We start from the raw sequence: 21,101 nt of genomic DNA on the forward strand, positions 1-21,101 counted from the left end.
CAGTGCCTGAAATACATACAAGTAGGAACATTTCAGTGAGAGGCAACTGGGCAAAATGGCTTCAGAAAAAGTAGTGCATTTAGAAAAACAAACGGAATAAAGTAACAGAAAAAAAAAATAATCAGGGAGGCAGATGCCGGCAACTTTAGCTTTCTGATGTGGGTGTTCACAGCAAGACAGTTGCCAGGCTGACGTTTGACTAGGTCAGCCTTTCACAGACTCTCTGAGGTCTGCTGGGCTGTGCACGCAATCTGATCTGTACTGAAAGGGCAGCTTTCATAATGGGGACAAATCACAAAAGAGCATGTATTTCCTGCAACAAAATGCACAGACAACATACAAAAAAAGAAGAGCATTCTGAAAACAAGGCCTCCCAGGAAAACAAAACGGAACAAAACACAGAATCATTCCTTTCTCCCACCATGCCGTTTTAGGCATAAAAGAGACGGTTCTGAACCCACCGGCTGTTCTGATTGCCAGGTAGCCAGTAAAGGTGCTGGCTCGGCCCTGTGGCTGCTTTTAGAACACGGGGGTCTCCCCCAGGACTGGCGTAAAATTGGTGCATTTATCCCCTCAGAGGTAAGACTTCTATCATTTCAGAATACAAAATAAAATATTCCAGCATGGACACAATCACGTTAAAGCAGTGAAATATTGGGAAGGAATATAAATCTTCACTAGCATTCATGCATAAGGCATTTTATCTTAAAATGTATGTTTACACATACACACACACACACACACACACACACACACTACAACACAACACAACAACAATAACAAAACTGTTATCTACCTATCCAAAAGGAGCAGTTGGGACCCTGAGAGGGAAGAGTTAATGAATGGCAGACACCTCAGGACACCTCTGAACCACATTGTTGTCATGTGACCATTTGTGACCTGCTTACGGTCATTTACCTGGAGATAACAACCTGACAAGATAAATCTGCTTCGGTGTCTAGGCCCTCCCCTAACCATCTGTTCTCTTTAAGAAATATGGGTCTGTGGATGCGCCTATGGACTGCTGTGAATTTAGCCCTAGGGAACACTGCAGGGGGCTGTCCTTGACAGTTATAGTCACCCAAAGTCAACAGTTATTGGAAAATAACACCAGCACCTAAGTGTTCCTGTTTGGGTTGTTAATCCACAAAGGCTTTATGCCTTTTAATCATTTAGTATAATTTTACTCCCTGTTGAAACTCTATCTACATTTCCAGTTGGCATGTAATCACAGCCCTGTGTCTGCCCCTGGTCTAATATTTGGTGTATGTGATTAAAGAGGATACCCCATGGATAGTCTCTTTGCAATTCATCTCCAAGGAAATTTTATCCTTAATGTACTATAGAGTAGCTGTAGGTATTTTTGTGACAACACAATTCTTTCATTACCAGTGAAAGTTGGGTAAAGCAATATGGCTGGAAGGCATTTGGGTACTAACTATTTACTGATTAAAGTTTGAGTCCCGGGGAGGGCAAAAGACAGGTGCTATGCCTCCATCATTTTTCTACTTGGTTATCTATCTAACAAACCACAGAACTTTGATGGAAATCCAGGGCCCAGAGTCTGATTAGGGGCACAATAATAATCAAGTGTAGGAAAATAGCCCACCTCTCTCTTTGAAAATTGCTCCCTGTGGAAGGTAGAAGAATTTGACCCCAGGGTTCTGAAAGAAAATGGAGAGCTCAGGGAATGGGCTAATAACACATTTTATTCTTCGTACCTCTGATTATTCGTGCCAGATTCACCTCTTTATAGGTTACAATTTTGATATATTTTTTCATGAACTTAATTAGATGAAGTAAGAGGGTAGAATATTACTGCATCCATTCATTTATTCATTCACTCAACAAATATTTATTGAGCGCCTCATTACCATGTACCAGAGAGTGAAAAGTAGCAGGGGACAACATATTCTCTGCCTTCAAAACGATTACTGAACTATGGGGCACCTGGGTGGCTCAGTCGGTTAAGCGTCCGACTTCGGCTCAGGTCACGATCTCGTGGTTTGTGAGTTCGAGCCCCGCGTTGGGCTCTGTGCTGACAGCTCAGAGCCTGGAGCCTGTTTCGAATTCAGTGTCTCCCTCTCTCTCTGCCCCTCCCGTGCTCATGCTCTGTCTCTCTCTGTCTCTCAATAATAATAAATAAACATTAAAAAAATGATTACTGAATTATAATTATGGTGACTTTTAACCTTAAGGTTGCCTTTGAAAAGCCACAAAAAAATTATCCGGGATTCTTGGAACTGTACACTTTTAATTCCTAGGAATCCTAGTGAATTAACGTGAAACCATTCAAAAACAATTCCAGGCAAATGTTTTGCAAACTTAAATTGAGCAAAACATCCTTATATACTTAAATAGTACGGCATTTTAAAGAAAGAACAATTGGAATGCTATGCACATGAAATGGTTTATAACATTTAGAATCCTGCGTGTACAATGCTGTATTTCTTAACAGTTTATTATTAGCATTATGCATATGCATGCATTATGTGCATAAGTAGAGCATGCCTGAGAGGAATGAGTACACACATTGGATAGTATATACATTGTGCACATTATTTATAGTAAAGAGAACTTATTTAGTCATATTGGCTCAGATCCTACCATGGAGTGAAAAATTAAAGGAAACAGTTCAGGCCACAAAGTAGAGGCCTGACAAGCAAGTGACAGTTTTTTTTAAAAGGAAATATTTACTAATAACACACCCCTTTTTAAAATTTACTAACGTCCTCTGATATTTCTTCTGCTATCTCTGTGGCAGATGACAGGAAAGAAAAACTAGAAAAAAGAAAAAAAAATAGATGCTTTGAAAGCATGTCATTATGGCCACATGTATATAACTTGTATGGTTGGGGCTGAATTTTATATCAAAGTCTACACTGGTTTGTAGGGAGCACTCACTGACACAGAAACACAAACACCGAACACATATCAGGTTACCATTGTGTGAGGATATCGGCAAGTAACTACATCATCAGTGTGTGTGTATCTATTTTCTTCTATATTCTATGCATGGGACAATGGAGAAACGGGGTACGGGCGTCATGTGGCTTAATTTCTAGTTCTGACAACAGCACTTATTTGCTTGGTCTTGAGAAAGTCACTGAAGCCTTCAAGTCCTTCTCATCTGTCAAAGGGGGTTAAGAAAAACTACTTCTAACCCTTAATGCATTATGTGCATTCCCCCCCTGTTATTGTTTACCATGGATTTCTTTTCATTGCAGGACCTATTCAATAAGAAAAAAACAAAGTGCAGACAAATGTCTGACAGATTGAAATGTAGCAGAACTTCTTTTTTTTTAATACGAAATTTATTGTCAAATCAGTCCCCATACAACACCCAGGGCTCATCCCAACAGGTGCCCTCCTCAGTGCCCATCACCCACCCTCCCTGCCCTCCCACCCCCCATCAACCCTCAGTTTATTCTCAGTTTCTGAGAGTTTCTCATGGTTTGGCTCTCTCCCTCTCTAACTTTTTCTTTTTTCCTTCCCCTCCCCCATGGTAGAACTTCTTAATATACACGAGTAATGCCAAATAAAATGCAATTAAGTAATGCTGGTAATTGGTATTTGTGGAGTATCCCAAATTGTACTCTTTACAGACATTTGGGCAGATCAGCCCACGTCAGGGCCAAAGAAGGCATTGGTCAGATATTCTCTCCAGCACATTATACCCACCCAAAGCTTCTACCAGTAATTTTTTTTTTCTAAAGTAATTTCTCATGACTCTGACACCATTCCCATGAAATGTGACATTTTAACAAATAGGATTGCCATGTCTATGAGATTTATCTTTACTTTTCTCAATACCATCATTCCCTGAACTGTGGACCGCCTTACATGAAAAATGCAACCTCTTTTGTGCTAGGTGGCAGCTGGAAAGTTCATATGGTAAAAAGCTCTTCCTAGGGTATATAAACTGTGAAATGTATTTTAAAATAAAGTTTTAATTACATTTCGCAATTCAGAGCCAACTTCTGCTGTTAGTCTAATTTAAACAAGGGTTTTTCTCTCTTGCAGCCATCTGTTCCTTTTGCGTAAGCCTACCCTTAAGTCATAATATTGAAAGTGTGACGTCATTCCTTCTATGATGTCATTTAATATCTCTGCATGGTGTGGAACCAGGCAGGAGGAAGATGCTCGTTCAGATGTAGGTGATGGGGAATACAATGAGTACATAACAATCTGAATGGTTTTTCTATTGCTTTTCATTCCCAGTGGTTTTCTAACATTGAAAAGACTGTGCTGTAAAAGTAATGCCTTAAAACACAAAAAGATAAGTGAATCTTTAAAATTCATATACGGAATAAACAAGTGTGTTCATGTGAATGCACCCTAATAATGGACGGTTTTGAGTTTGTGTGAAACCAAAGTTTCTGGGAAATATTTAATTGAAATAACAAATTATACTTGCTAACCACAGACAATGTTTAGATCACACATTAAGAATCTGCCTTAGTCAGTAGGAGGCTTGCCTGGTCCCACAAATACAACTCGATAATACAGCAGCATAAATAACCCAGAAAATGACCCAAAGACTACCAGAACGAACTCTACCCTTAAAGGTAGAGAAGAGACCACATCAGGGAGGGTAGGAAGGATGGAGGCATTGTGTGGAACAAAAGGGACTCGCTGTCCTGAGGGGATGGGGGAGGCATCAGCGTGGAGAGGGGAGAGAAACAGACTATGACAATGTGGGGGAGGGCGGGGAGAGCCTGTACAGGGAAGACAAAAATCTCTGCAACACTTGACTTTGAAGTCAAGAGGGGCCAACTTTTGTAAGTTCTTACAACCAGAGGGATTTAAAGCCTGGAATTTTAAAAATCAGAGGACTCACTTCTGGGACTACCAAAGGGAGATAGGAAGCTGACTCCTTGTCCTTAAAGAGACAGCACAACAAGCAGCTCACGGAGACAGAGCCTGGAAGTTTGAAAAATGCCTGGAGCAAATGGGAAGGGAGCACTATTTACCCATCTCAGAGCACGTCAGAGGGGCAGGGATCACCCGGAAGACCCCTTCAGGAACAAAGGGGCTGTCAGGTTCCATTTCCCACCCCACCCCCCAGAATAAACACACAACCACCTGTGGGAACAAGCGTGACACTGCCATTGGCCACCTCACTCGCTTACACCAAGCCATGCCCACCTGTGCTTCAGTGGATCCGCTCTTCCCAGTCCTGCTTGCTTTAGTCCCAGTGCTGGGGTCCCCTCCTCCAGAAGAGCATTGCAAGCCTTGCCTACACCATGTCTCCTGACCGGCACACGTTGTGGGGCCTTGGTCCTGGCATCAGTGGCAGCAGGGGCAGCGGCCTGAAGGGAGGCCCTGCAGAAGCCCGAGCCACACTTAGTTAAAACCGTGTGCCCTGTCCATGCAGCCGCGGTTCCCGGTGTGCACCTTGTTAAAACTGCGTGCCTCACGCCAGCCAGGGGCCAAACACTGCCCACAAGAGGCAAAGAGAGCCTCTGCAGACAGCTGACCTGAGAGAGAGAGCAGCCAGGGCACAACAGCAGGGCACATGCAACACATATAGGAGACACCTCCTGAAACGCCGGGTTCCGGGCAACACAGGACACTACAAGCCCTTTCAAAAGGCCGTTACTTTCAAGGACAGGGGATATAGTTGACTTTCCCAAGACACAGAAACAGATACAGAGAGTGAAACAAAAGGAAGAGACGGAGGAATATGTTCCAAATGAAAAAGACAGGACAACACTGCAGCAAGAGATCTGAGCAAAACGGAGATAAATAATATACCTGATAGAGAATTTAAAGTAATGATCATAAAGATACTCGCTGGACTTGAGAAAAGAGTGGCGGACCTCAGCGAGATCCTTAACAAAGAGACAAAAGAGAATGAATCAGAGATGAAGAACACAATAAATAAAATTTAAAAATATATACTAGTTGGAATAAACAGCAGGCTACAGGAATCAGAGGAATGAATTATTGACCTAGAAGACAGAGTAATGGAAAGTAATCAAGATGAACAGATAAGAGAAAAAAATTTTGCAAAATGAGAAGAGACTTAGGGAACCCAGTGACTCCATCAAGCGTAATAATATTTACATAATAGGGGTCCCAAAAGAAGGAGAGAGGAAAGGAGGCAGAACATGTATTTGAAGAAATAATAGCTGAAAACTTCCCCAACCTAGGGAAGGAAACAGATATCCTGGTCTAGGAGGCACAGAAAATGCCTCACAAAATCAACACGAGGAGGTCCACACTGAGACACATAGTAATTGAAATGGTAAAAAGTACTGATAAAAAAAATCTTAAAAGCAACAACAAAAAAGACAGTTACATATAAGGGAAACCCCATAAGGCTATCAGCGGTTTTTTCAACAGAAACTTTGCAATCCAGAAAGGAGTGGTATGATATATTCAAAGTGCTGACAGGAGAAAAATGTGCAGCTAAGAATACTCTATCTAGCAAAGCTATTATTCAGAATAGAAGGAGAGATAAAGAGTTTCTCAGACAAACAAAAGGTAAGGAGTTTATGACCACTAATCCAGCCCTACAAGAAATGTTAAAGGGGACTCTTTGAGTAGAAAAGAAAGACCATAAGTAAAAGTAGGAAAAGTGAGAAACATAAAAGCAGTAAAAATAAGTACATCTGTAAAAATCAGTCAAGGGATTCACAAAATAAAAGGATGTAAAATATGATACTATATACCTAAAACATGAGATAGAGGGAAAGGAACAAAAAAATGGGTTAAAACTTAAGCAACCATCAACTTAATGTAGACTGCTATATGCTGAAGATGTTATAAACAAACCTAAGAGGAACCACAAATCAAAAACCAGTAATAGATACGCAAAGATAAAGATAAAGGAATCCAAGTATATCACTAAGGAAAGCCAGCAAACCGTGAGAGAGAGCAAGAGAAGAAAGGATCAGAGAACATCTACAGAAACAACCACAAAACAAGTAACAAAATGGCAATAAAAAAATATATATCAATAATTACTTTGTATTTAATGAACTAATGTTCTAATCAAAAGACATAGGGTGGCAGAAGGGATTAAATAAAACAGAAACAACAACAACAAAAAAACAAGACCCATCTATATGCTGCCTGCAAGAGACTCATTTTAGACCTAAAGAAATCTGCAGATTGAAAGTGAGGGAATGGAGAAACATCTTGCAAATGCATGTCAAAAGAAACTTGGGGTAGCGATACTTATATTGGACAAAATGGACTTTCAAACAAAGACTCCGGGGCGCCTGGGTGGCGCAGTCGGTTAAGCGTCCGACTTCAGCCAGGTCACGATCTCACGGTCCGTGAGTTCGAGCCCCGCATCAGGCTCTGGGCTGATGGCTCAGAGCCTGGAACCTGTTTCCGATTCTGTGTCTCCCTCTCTCTCTGCCCCTCCCCCGTTCATGCTCTGTCTCTCTCTGTCCCAAAAATAAATAAACGTTGAAAAAAAAAATTAAAAAAAAAAAAAAAAAAAAAAAAAAACAAAGACTCCAACAAGAGACAAAGAAGAACACCGAATAATAGCAAAGAGGACAATCTTTGTCCTTCCCGACAAGAAGATATATCAAATGTAAGTACTCATGCACTACACATGGGAGCACCCAAATATATTTAGCCGCTATTGACAAAAATAAAGGAAATAGTCAATAGTAATACAATAATAGTAGGGGATGTTAACCCCCCACTTACATCAATGGACAGATCATCCAAACAGAAAATCAATAAGAAAACAGTGGTTTTGAATGACACACTGGACCAGATGGGCCTAATAGATATGGACATAGCATTCCATTCTAAAACAGCAGAATGCACATTCTTTTCAAGTGTACATGGAACATTCTCCAGAAGAGGTCACATATTGGGCCACAAAACAAGTCTCAATAAATTAAAAAATACTGAAGTTATACCATGCATCTTTTCGGACTGCAATGCTATGAAACTAGATCAACCACAAGAAAATACCTGGAAAGCACACAAATACATGCATGTTAAATTCCATGCTACTAAACAATGGATGGGTCAACCAAGAAATCAAAGGAATCAAAAATCACATGGAAACAAAAGGAAAAGGAAAATGAAGACATAATGGGCCAAAATCTTTGAAATGCAGTAAAAGCTGTTCTAAGTGGGACATTTATAGCACTACTGCCTACCCCCAAAAGCAAGAAAAATCTCAAATACACAACCTAACCTTAAAGCTAAAGGATCTAGAAAAAGAACAAACAAAACCTGAAACCAGCAGAAGGAAGGATAATACAGATAAGAGCAGAGATGAATGGGATAGAAACTAAAAAAACAAAACAAAACCATAGAACAGATCAATGAAACCAGGAGCTGGTTCTTTGAAAAGGTCAACAAAATTGATTAACCTCTAGCCAGACTCATCAGAGAGAGAGAGAGAGAACTCAAATAAGCAAAATCAGAAATGACAGAAGAGAAATAACAACCAACACCACAGGATATAAATGATTATAAGAGAATGTTATGAAAAATCATATGCCAAACTTTGGATAACCTGTAAGAAATGGGTAAATTCCTAGAAACATATAACCTACCAAAACTCAAGCAGGAAGAAACAGAAAACTTCAACCAATTACCAGCAATGAAACTGAATCATGAATCAAAAAACTCCCAACAAACAAAAGTTCAGGATTGGATGTCCTCACAGGTGAATTCAACCAAACATTCAAAGTTAGAACCTATTCTTCTCAAACTATTCCAAAAAAATAGAAGAGGAAGGAACACTCCCAAATTCTACTCTATGAGGTCTACATTAACCGTAAGGCAAATAAAGATACCACAAAAAAAGAGAACCACAGGTCAGTATCTCTGATGACATAGATGCACAAATACTCAGAAAAATATTAGAAAACCAAGTCCAGCAATATATTTTAAAAAATCATTCACCATGATCAGCGTGGGATTTATTCTCGGGAGGCAAGGGTAGTTCAGTATTTCCAAATGAATCAGTTTGATATATCACATCAAGAAGAAAAAGGTTAAAAACCATATGATCATTTCAACAGATGCAGAAAAAAACATTTGACAAAGCACAACCTCCATTTATGATAAAAAAACCCTCAACAAAGTAGGGTGAGAGAGAACATACCTCAACATAGTAAAGGTCTTATACGAAAACCCCACATCATACTAACATCATACTCACTGGGGGAAAAACTGAGAGCTTTTCCCTTAAGGTAAGAAACAAGACAAAAATGTCCACTCTCCCCACTTCTATTCCTCATAGTACTAGAAGTCCTAGCCACAGCAATCAGACAACAACAAAAATATAAAAGGCATCCAAATAAGTAAGGAAGAAGTAAAACTATCATTATTTGCAAATGACAAAATACTATTTCTAGAAACCCCTAAAGACTCCACCATAAGGCTGGTAAAACTACTGATAAATTAATTCAATAAGGTTGCAGGATACAAAATAATACACAGAAATCCATAGCATTTCTATACACTAATAATGAAGCAGCAGAAAGACAAACTAAGAAAACAATTCCATTTATAGTTGTACCAAAAATAATAAAAAACCTAGGAATAAACTTAACCAAAGAGGTGAAAGACCGATACTCTGAAAATTATAAAACTGATAGAAGAGGTTGGAGACAACACAAATGGAAGATTCCATGCTCACGGACTAGAAGAACAAATATTGTTAAAATGTCCATACTACCTAAAGCAATCTACAGATTTAGTGCAATCCCTATAAAAATAACAACAGCATTTTAGACAGAATTAGAAAAAACAATTCTAAAATTTGTATGAAACCAAAAAAACCCTAAATAGCCAAAGCAATCTTGAAAAAGAAAAACAAAACTGGAACTATCATAATTCCAGACTTCAAGTTATATTACAAAGCTGTAGTAGTCAAAACAGCATGGTCCTAGAACAAAAATACACACATAGATCAATGGAATAGAACAGAAAGCCCAGAAATAAACTTAAAATTTTATGGTCAATTAACCTTTGACAAAGGATAAAAGAGTATGCCATGGGGGAAAAAAAAACAAATGACCCTGGGAAAACTGGACAGCTACATGAAAAAGAATGAAACTGGGTCATTACAGCACACGTAAAAATCTCAAAGTGGGTCAAGGACTTAAATGTGAGATGTGAAACCCATAAAAACCCCAGAAGAGAGCACAAGCATCAGTGATTTCTCTGACACTGGTCATAGCAACATCTTTCTAGATATGTCTCCTGAGGCAAGGGAAACAAAAGCAAAAATAAAGCATTGAGACTACATAAAAATAAAAAGCTCCTACACAGCAAAGGTAACAACCAGCAAAACTAAAAGACAACCTACTGAATGGGAAAAGATATTTGCAAATGAAATATCCAGTAAAAAAGAATTCACATGCAAAATATATAAAGAACCTATACAACTTAACACACACACAAAACACTGCAATTAAAAAATGGGCAGAAATATCTGAAAAGATATTTCTCCAAAGTCATCCAGATGGCTAACAGGCACGTGAAAAGATGCTCAACATCACTCATCATCAGGGAAATGCAAATCAAAACCACAATAAGGTATTACCTCACAACTGTCAGAACGGCTAAAATACACAAAGTCAGAAACAAGTGTTGGCGAGGATTGGAGAAAAAGGAACTCTCATGCATTGTTGGTGGCAATGCAAACTGGTCCAGCCACTGTGAAAGACAGTATGGAGGTTCCTCAAAAAATTAAAAATAGAACCACCCTACTGGGCATTTACCTGAAGAATACGAAAACACTAATTCAAAGGGATAGCTGCATCCCTATGTTGATTGCAACATTATGTATGGACAATAGCCAAGCTACGGAAGCCACCCAAGTGTCCAATGGATAAAGAAGAAGTGGTGTGTGTGTGTGTGTGTGTGTATACATGTATACATGTATATATATATATACGTGTTTATATACACACACACACACACACACACACACACATATATATATATAAATTTCCATTGATGAAATCTTTCCCATTTGCAACAACATGGATGGATCTAGAGAGTAAAATGCCAAGTGAAATAAGCCAGTCAGAAAAAGACAAATACCATATGATTTCACTCATATGTGGAATTTAAGACACAAGACAAACAAACATTGGGGGAAAAAAGAATAGCAAACAAACCAAAAAACCAGACTCTTAACTAGGTAACAAACATGGCTGCCAGGGGCAGGGGTTGAAACAGGTGAAGGGGGTTAAGAGTACATTTACCATCATGAGCACTAAGTAGCATATGGAACTGCTATATTGCACTATATAAACACTATATTGCACATAGTATATTGTATATATAACACTGTATGGTAACTACACTGGAACTAAAAAAAAAAAACAACTTATTCTATTTAGTTTCTATTTTGGCATTAAAAATAAATGAAAATTATCAGTTAAGAATTTCTCAGATTTATTAAGTGCAAGTGCCATTAGCAATATATGAAGATATATGAATAGTGTCTTAGAATTATATTAATATTGAACTTATTAGATTATAGTAATTTATAGATTAATTTCTTTGACACATTACATTCTATTTAAACATACATAAGTTATTATATTGATAGTTCTCAGTGAGCTTAGTAATTCTCTTAAGGAGTTGTTGAAAAACTCTTATAAAATAATAAAGAATCCCACATAACATTATCTGTACAAATATCCACTGGTTTTTAAATTGAGGAATTCAGTGGGGACAGGGATTAAAAGGTTATTTTGGGAATTACTTTGGTGATAACTAATTTTTATAATAATCAGTCACTAAAATTCAACATTGTTTTTTAAAACTTTTAAAACGATTTTTATTTATTTTTGAGAGAGAGAGAGAGACACAGTTCAAGTGGGAAGGGGCAGAGAGAGAGGGAGACACAGAATCGGAAGCAGGCTCCAGGCTCCGAGCTGTCAGCACAGAGCCTGACGCGGGGCTTGAACTCAAGAACCATGAGATCACGACCTGAGCCCAAGTCGGACGCTCAACTGACTGAGCCACCTAGGCACCCCAACATTGTTTTTAATAAATAAGTTGTGTATACACACCCACTTATTATTGTATTTCTGTGCCAATTCTAAAAAATTACTTGGTCAAGTTCATTAGTTTTAGCATTGAATGTATTCTGTGTTTCTCTTGGCATCAGGCCGTGAGCTGGTCTGATCTCAAATTAGCGCTGCCCTCATGGTACTAAGTCTCTAGGCCCAGGAATTCACAGATGGGACTGGCTGATGGATTACAACACGGTCAACAATGCAGTGTAATGGAAAGTGAACTGCAATTGGAGTAGGAATACTTGATCACTCAAAAGATCCAGGCTTTAGTTTCCTCTTCTATATAATAATGATAATATGTGGTAAAATGATTTCACCAGTTGATTGTGAGTTTCAGAACCTGCTCCTCCCACGCTCTTGGTGTCATTTAACGACACCAATATCTAATCGACTGCCCAAGACAGGCCCTCGATTCTCCTTCACCATCGCTGTCACTATGGGGACAGTGACTCGTGGCTTCCTCTTCCTGCTGTGTGCCCTATTCTGGTGGAACACAGCATTATTCACCCAGGTGTTAAATTCCTCCCTTCCCTGCACCCCCATATGATGAAACCTGTCTACGAAGATCTCCGAATACAACCCCTCCTATGCATTCCTTCCTTGTTGACTTAATTCAGGCCCTCATCTGCCCTCTGAACTACTGTAATCGTCTTCAAACAGGAATCATTCCCTTCGCCTCGCCCACGTGGCCACCAATTTTGATCTTTCCAGTGCAAACTGGATTACATTCCACCCACCCTGAGTCACAGCTCTTTAATGACCCCTTCGCCTTCAGTACAAAATCCAGATATCTTGGTCATCTGGCCTCTACCCATCCTTTCACCTCATCTCCCATGGACTCCAGTACACACACCAAATTTGGACCAAGGCCACCCCGACTGTGACCCTGAGTGCCCCGTGCTGATCATTCTTACATGCTTCTCACACAAGCTAGTCCCTTTGCTGTGAATACTCCATTCTCCCTTATCTACTCGGCAGAGTCTGTTTGCAAACACAGTAAGTTCAACAGAGGTTTTCTTCTTAAGAAAGCTTTTCCTGAAGGAGCCAAGAGGGTTTGTTATCTCCTTCTCTGTGCCAGCCCCGTTCCTAGCAGTACTTTTATTATGACTTGGTAGGTCTGGAAAACAATCGTTTGCATGTCTCTTTTTTCTTAATAGACACTGAATTTCTTGAAGGATGGGACAGTGTGTTGTCTTTGTTTAGCCAACTAATATCTCATCCTGTAAGTTGATGATCAGTAGTTTCTTGGGGTGCCTGGGTGGCGCAGTCAGTTAAGCACCTGAGTTGACCTTGGCTCAGGTCATGATCTCAAGGTCTGTTGAGTCCAAGCCCCATGTGGAGCTCTGCCCTGGCAGCACAGAGCCTGCTTGGGATCCTGTCTGTCCTTCTCTCTCATCTCCCCCACTTGGGCTCTCTCTCTCAAAATAAATAAATAAACTTAAAATTTTTTAAGTAAAATTTCTTTTTTTTTAATATTTATTTTTGAGAGAGACAGAGAGAGAGCGAGAGAGAGTGTGTGTGTGTGTGTGTGAGAGAGAGAGGGGGAAGGACAGAGAAAGAGGGAGACAGTATCTGAAGCTGGCTCCAGGCTCTGTGTCATCAGCACAAAGCCTGATGCAGGGCTTGAACCCAAGAACCATGAGATCATGACCTGAGCCAAAGTCGGACACTTAACCGACTGAGCCACCCAGATGCCCCAAAAGTAATAATTTCTTATTGGTGGATGGATGGGTGGCTGGATGGATAGATGGATGGTTGCCTCTTCCCTCATGGACTTTATTATTTTTTTTAAGTTTATTTATTTATTTTTGAGAGCGAGAGAAAGAGAGCGAGAGCACATGTGTGAGCAGGGGAGGAGCAGAGACAGGAGGAGAGTGAGGGAATCCCAAGCAGGCTCCGTGCTGTCAGTGCAGAGCCCTATGTGGGGCTTAAACTAAGGAACCATGAGCTCATGACCTGAGCTGAAATCAAGAGCTGGATTCTTAACCAACTGCACCACCCAAGCCCTCCCCTCATGCACTTTGGCTCTGATAATTACAGCTTTATCATCAGGAACAGCAAGATTCTTTTTCTTTTTTCTTCTCTTGCCTCTCAACAGGTGTACTTCATTATCATCCATCCGGTATCAACCAACCTTTATCTGAATCATCTTCTATTCAATAGACTCCACCCAAATGAGTTTTCATTTTTCTTTCACAACACTTTGTATTCATTTGTACTAAAAAAAACCTTTCAACACATTTAATTGTAATTATTAGTCTAAATACCTATCTCCTTCCCTTTGGCTTTACATTCGTTAAGACAGCAGCTTAAATATCTCCCTCATATCTGTATTCCCAGCGGAGGTTAGCACAAGGTAGGTGATAGTACAAGATAGTAGATGCTTGCTGAATTAATTCATGAAGGTGTGCTTGAATGTATGAAATGAAAGAAGGCATTTGAGAGTTCTTTGAAACTGGAAAGCCCAAGACAAATGTTAGATACTGTTATCATCTTGATCACACCCACGAATCATATTCTTTGCTGCTTGGTTCTTTCGACCCTTGTCTAAACTATCACTTCACACAGACTTCCTTGCTCCCACTCAGAATGCATTTTGACATTAAACTAAACCCCTCAGCACTCGGATAAGATCTAGAGTATAAAGAAGTTTGACAAACAGAATCAACTGTCATGCGATTTAGTACCAGCCTGAAAACACTAGTGAATGATAACCATATTCTGAAAATGAAGATAGCCAAATCGCTTCAGGTACCACTTTGTGGCTGATGGCAATATGTTTGTCATAAATTTATGCCTGTTCCTGATATAGAGAGAATTTGTTTATTAGTTAGGGAGCATAAACATAAAACATGCAACAGGAGAAAGAGTATATATAATATGAATGACAGGAACAAATACTTAATACAAAAATTTCAGCTTCTTCCTGGGAAATCCCAGGATATTTTACAATGACATTGTAACCACTTCATCCACCTTGAACAAGGAACTTTCTCCAGTGTGAAATGCGGGAGCCCTTCTGTATCTCAAAATCACCCCAGTGACTGCTTAGGGCAAGAGGTGAAAAATAATTACCTTAAAGGCTGGGGAAGATTGGAATAAGAAAGAATATCATTTTCATGGATCTAGAATATGGAATGAGCAGAATTAGAGTTGACACCTTGTATGAGAAGCCCTACGAGATCCCTGACGACCGGGAGGACCAGGACCTCTTTAATCCTCATCTGAAAGACGTCAAGCAGAGTACATTTTCCCAAGGTACCATTCTGACATTTGGGGTCAATCCTTTCTCCAAGTGAAAAAAAAAAGTCACTTGCATAAATGTGACTTCAGTAGCACCTTGACAGTCCCTGGAAGTCATCCAACGGAATGTCAGTTGAATGTGGCTAAGTCACCTTGTTAGATATTCATGGTGCAGGGTTACTAGTTTGTGATGGGGTGCACTTCGCCATAGCTGAGTCTCAGCACCGGCGAGTGGATGGATGTGGGTGCTTCTCCCAACACAGAAGGGGATACATGGCCTAAGAACATGGATTTGGAGACAAACACAGCCTAGGTTTATTCTCAGTCCCTCAGTCTGGAAGTTGAGTTCCTTAACTTTTCTGAGTCTCAAGTTTCCCTGTCTATGAAATGGGGATGATCAGACCTTCTTCATACAGTTTTTGTAAGGATTAAATGAGATAGGGCTGTTTTAAATACCTGATGATTATTATGTATTGACTGTCTTGCTTTACCTACTATCCCCCATTAATAGCTTATACCAAATTCTGGGATTTTTTTCAGGACTTTCCTTGAACATTATGCATGATCACTGACACTATTTTCTCCCCGTAGATTTTGTGCAACAGTAAGGAGAATTAAGGTGAATTCATTTCTTAGTCACCTTCACCCTAATGTTCAGTTATCCAGAGGGTGTTATATTACCAAATGTCTGTAAAAATAATAATATGTAATACATAATACGTGATATATAATGTATGATTTCATCTATCTATCTCCTGACATTTTCATGAGAGCACATTTTTCAGCTTCGTTTTTAACTGCATTTTCCTAATGTCCAAAATATCAGCTTTTGTTCCTCTTCTGAAGAAATCTTCTCTCCATGTGACTATGAAATTTTTAAGAGTATTTTATAGGAGGACCCTTTGCCCCTTAATCATACTCCTTTCTATGTGCTGTCCTACAGAATAATTCCCACGGATTTACTTCTGAAACTTACATGTGTAGATGAATCTTACTAAACCTGTTAGCCTTCCTCTGGAAAGATATCTTCACCTATAGCGACGTTCTTCAGATAACATTTATAACATAGGTAGCGCCTATATGTAATTGACATCTGGAGAAACGGATTCCTACCTTCCCCGTTCCTCTCTTAGATGAGGCGGTTACAAGACCACATCAAAGAGATCAATCACGGCCTCATGGGCCACTGCAAGGCCTTGGCTTTGTCTCTGAGGGACATGGGAAGCCACTGGTGAGTTGTGAGCACTTGAGAGACCTGGTCTGACTTAGTTGTGGTGATAGCACTTTGGTTGCTACATGTGAATAGAAAGTACTAGACCAAAGGCAGAAAAGCAAAGAGAGCAGCTGCGAAAGAGATGGTGGTGATTTGGACTAGGAGGGTAGAGGGAGAGTTGGTGACACGTCCAGATTCCGGGCACATTTTGAAAACTGAACCAAAAAGCTGTCCCGGCAGGCTAGATGTGTAGTGTGAGATGAAGCCTGTCAAGGACGATAGCAAGGTTCTTGGCCTGAGCAAACGAATGGATGGAGTTGCTGTCAGAAGAGAGAGGGAAGGGTGTTGGGACAGCTGGTTTATGGTGGTCGAGGAGGGGTTTAGTCTGCTATCTATTAGACATTTCAGTGAGGATGGCAAACGGGCAATTAGACATGCAGTTCTGGACTTCTTGAGTCCAGCCTGGGATAGGAGACTCTTAATATGTGCCCCTTAATATTTGTAAGAGGCTCAGGGCAATGTCAGGCTCCTGGTAAGAAAGTAAGCAATGGTCATAATTAATATAGTTCCTTCTCCTTCTTTGACCATGTCAGTGAAATTGTCTAATAGAACTGTAATGGTCAAATACTGCCTACTGTATATATCTACCCTTTGAGCTAGCAAACAAAGACCTCTTCAAAGTAATCCTTTCTTACTTTTCAGGTTTATCATGGCCCAGCCCCGACACTACTCTTTGATGGAAATTCTCCATTTTTTTCTTTTCTTTTTTTTTAAGTTTATTTATTTATTTTTGAGAGGCAGAGAGAGTGTGTGAGAGTAGGGGAGGGGCAGAGAGAGAGGGAGACAGAGAATCCCAAGCAGGTTCTGTGCTGTTAGCACAAGCCCAACATGGGGCCCCATATCACAAACCATGAGCTCATGACCTGAGCCGGAAATTGAGAGTCACATGCTTAACTGACTGAGCGACCCAGGTGCCCCATATTCCCCATTTTTCAAATGCATTTTGTGGGAGGGAATTAAATTTCAAAATAAAGATTTAAAAAACCCTTTGTGTGCTACAGTCAGTGTAATTCTGGAAAACGTCCTTTGAGCACAAAATGTTTAGCAGTAGAAGTCATATAGATTGAGGGTGAAGATAGGTGATTCTAGCACTGAAATGAATTTATATTTCAACACATCACCTTGAATAAGTCTCTAATCTCTCACATCCCAGTTTCCTCATCTGTAAAATTGAGACCAGTGGGATTACGGAGAATATGAAATGGGGTAACAAATATAAAGTGCTTTAGCACAATGCCAGACACATGGTAAGTTCTTATAATTTTTAGCTATTATGATGATAAGCAATTTTATGTTTTCATTTTCATTTGGAACTAAGATGAAAAAGTTTCCTACGGCTTTTCATTTACTACAGGCTTCTCATTGGATATCTATCTTGGTATGTCATTCAAAGTCTAGAAAACTTAGTCTAAAGACATTAGGCTACAGAAAGAATAAAGACATTAGAAGCAGAAAAGAGTCTGATCCAACACGTTATTGGCCCCTACATCCCTGGTTTGTCTCCCCCCGCCGCCCACCTACCCAGTAATTAACACACTGAAGGAACTGTCTCGAAAGAAACACACTAAACTTATCTTTTCCTTCTTATGTTATTTTAATTGTGCATATTTTGTTTTTAAGCATGGTTCTTTGGGGGAAAACAGAATGTGTCTACTATAGAAAAACACATATTCTTTTAGGCAAGTAATTTTGGAAGCAAAAGATGGTCCCCGGGGTAAGAAGATGGAAAAGGAATAGTATTAGAAGACAGCACAGAACTAATGCACGTTTTATAGTATAAAAGAAAGATATTTTAGCCTCCCTGCCTAAAACAACATCGTGAACTCTAAGTTATGCTGAATTGTTGAATAGAATAAAAAGGAAGCAGCTACAATATAACTGCTCAGAGTGAAAGTCAATAGTCAGCTCCTAGGGAGCATCCCGAGACAGCAGAAAACTCTTGCACTCATGACACACAGAGGCTTAATTGGTCCTCCCATGGTTTGGAAGAAAGGCCTTGAAAATACTTGTGACCTCTTAGAAGCAGATTTATAGACATATGATAGTGCTTTAATCCTTGCATCCTGGAATAGCCAAGGTAATAGAATATCAGTGGATAAAAGCCTAGTAAGACAATGATCATCTGATAAATCCCACTCTGCACCAGGCCAATTTGGGATCTCAATCACTTCCATAATCTACACCCTTACCACCCTTCACACAATGTCTAATGGGGTGCACTTTTCCCCTCACATTTTTTCTATATTGTCTCCTGAAGAATCAATCCTTCCTCCCTTCCCTACCTCCCTTCCTTCCCTCCCTTCCCTCCTCCCTCCCTTCCTTCCTTCCTTCCTTCCTTCCTTCCTTCCTTCCTTCCTTCCTTATTTTTCCATGTGTTTGAATCTCTACCATGGTATTTTGGGGGTTGACCTAATGCGTCCCTTTTTACTTATTATAATCTAAATTTCTCGAGATAATCTACTCTTGCTCTGGACTCTGCTCCCCTGTCTGTAGCCTGTGTTTATCTCATATACCTCTCCTTTCCCATTCATTTACACAGTCTTACATCATAAGATAGTGTTATTCTTACTATGATCACTAAAGAAATGAGAAGATATCCGTAAAGATTATCACAAAATAATAAATTCTATTTAAAAATAGGTACACCAGAACACAAATAAATAACTGTAGGAATTTTGTCCCCCTTTTTTAAAAAGAAGCAATGACATTCACAAAGGCCTTGGAATTAATTTTGGAACCACCTTATGATCTTCATAAGAAAATCTCCTTACCTTAGCTTCATGTTTTACGCAGATTAGTATTACTCACCTAGTTCACCAGACTGATGCCAAGTTCCCTTTGATAGTTTCCAGAGCTCACAGCTGTTCCGCTGCTATGAAGGATTTCCAAAAGAATAGGGAACATATCCTGAAGACAGTTCTGAAGGAGAATTGCAAGACTGTTTTTGAGTAATGGCAACATAATTAAAATGTCTATAGTTCCCAAGCACTTTAGAAGGGAAACTCCCTTTTAGATACGGTAAATTCCCTTATTTCTGCTAACAGGTTGAACTTACTATTTTATAGTCACATCATAAGAGCGGACTCAAACTTCTGTTACTTTAATTATGTTCCAGTACATGGTGTACTTAAAACTTTTAATCTGTATATGTGGAAAATATGCTCTTGATAATTACACTGTGTCTGTCTTATTGCCTCTAGGACTATACTTGATAAAAAGGAACTCCTGGAGTTTGCTCAACTTGGCTGTTACTTGGAATATGATCTCTTTGGGACTGAACTCCTTCATTACCAATTCAACCCGGATATCGACATGCCCAATGATAATAAAAGAATTAGGAGGTAAACATGATGAAATCCCTGATAGTGTTCCCTTTTACCAGTCCTTTTTGATTCATATCTGGGTAGGTATTAGCAAAGATTCGGAAAACAGTGAGCAGGCAGAACCAGAGACTTGCAGAAAAAAATGTATCAATGCTGTTTTGGGGAGAGAAATCTCTATATATTATTTCAAGAAGCAAATGAGTCATCCTAAGTAGGCAAAAGCTTAGCAGAGCCTTAGGAGTTCAGTGCAGATGGGCAGCTGACAAGAAAAAGATAATATTTAACCCCTGCCATGACAAAAAGAGAACAAAGATGCTTTCGTCTTTCTATCCCTAATGAAGTAAGTGGTTTCTTTCCCATGTTGACCACACTGAAGTCCTAACCTCCTACAACATGTGTGTGAAATGCTTTATCAAAAATATTCACTATGGAGATGATTGAAACTTAAATGCTGTAAGTAGAATGTCTAAAGACCAAACATCATATAGAATTTGACCCCTCAAAATTGCCGAAGCAACAAATTGTCCGAGTCATTCTCTGTAACCAAGTGGAAAGTTTCTGGAGTCAAGGATGGATGGTTTCCTGGTTTGTCCTGGTTACACGGTGATGTGAACATTGGATGCACCAAGTTAGGGAATCTGGGAGGAGAAACAGATTTGGGATTGACAAGGATGACTTTGGTTTGGGAATAATCTAAGAGTAGCTATCCAGTGGGGCTGTGGATAAGGCTGTGAGGCTCAGGGCAGAGATCTGGACTCAGACATAAATCTAGGCATCTTTGGTTTGTATGTCATGGTTGGCAGCGTGGGAATGAATGAGATCACTCAGAGGAGAGAATGAGGACAGAACTCTAGGGAACAATGATATTTAAGGAATGGACTCAGGAAGAGTCACTCAAGGACAGATCGAAAAGTTTTCAAAGTGAGAAGAGAATCAGGGAAATATGTTGTTGTGCAAGTAGGTGCAGGAGACTGGAGCAGAAGGGCTTGGGCAACTGACAGGTGGCAGGCATCAGTGAGGTAAAGGCTGGAGATTCTCACTGTGCAGTCAGTGAAGTCTCCGTAGAAAAGTCTTGAAGAATGAGTAGGGGGTAAGGAAGAGGAGAGAGAAGGTGGGGTTACTCTTTCAAGAAGCTTGGTGGTCAGGGGAAGCAGGGGCATAGGGTCAAAGTGAGAAGACAAGATAGGATCAAGGGAAGGTTTTGTCAAGGGTCCAGCAATGTTTGGGGCACCTGGG

The 21,101-nt window shown here is 39.8% G+C and overlaps 1 protein-coding gene across 3 annotated transcripts in view; it reads left to right on the forward strand.

Moving 5' to 3' along the window:
* PTER (phosphotriesterase related) overlaps positions 1 to 21,101 on the forward strand; it is a 70,120-nt gene that overhangs the window by 43,295 nt on the left and 5,724 nt on the right. For all 3 annotated transcript variants that reach the window (XM_045463380.1, XM_045463379.1, XM_045463378.1), the window contains one exon: positions 19,743 to 19,883. In XM_045463380.1, the coding sequence (XP_045319336.1) occupies positions 19,743 to 19,883 (141 nt within the window). The remainder of the gene's footprint in view (positions 1 to 19,742; positions 19,884 to 21,101) is intronic.

The sequence above is a fragment of the Leopardus geoffroyi genome, chromosome B4, assembly GCF_018350155.1.
Source record: "Leopardus geoffroyi isolate Oge1 chromosome B4, O.geoffroyi_Oge1_pat1.0, whole genome shotgun sequence".
Classification (NCBI taxonomy): Eukaryota; Metazoa; Chordata; class Mammalia; order Carnivora; family Felidae; genus Leopardus; species Leopardus geoffroyi.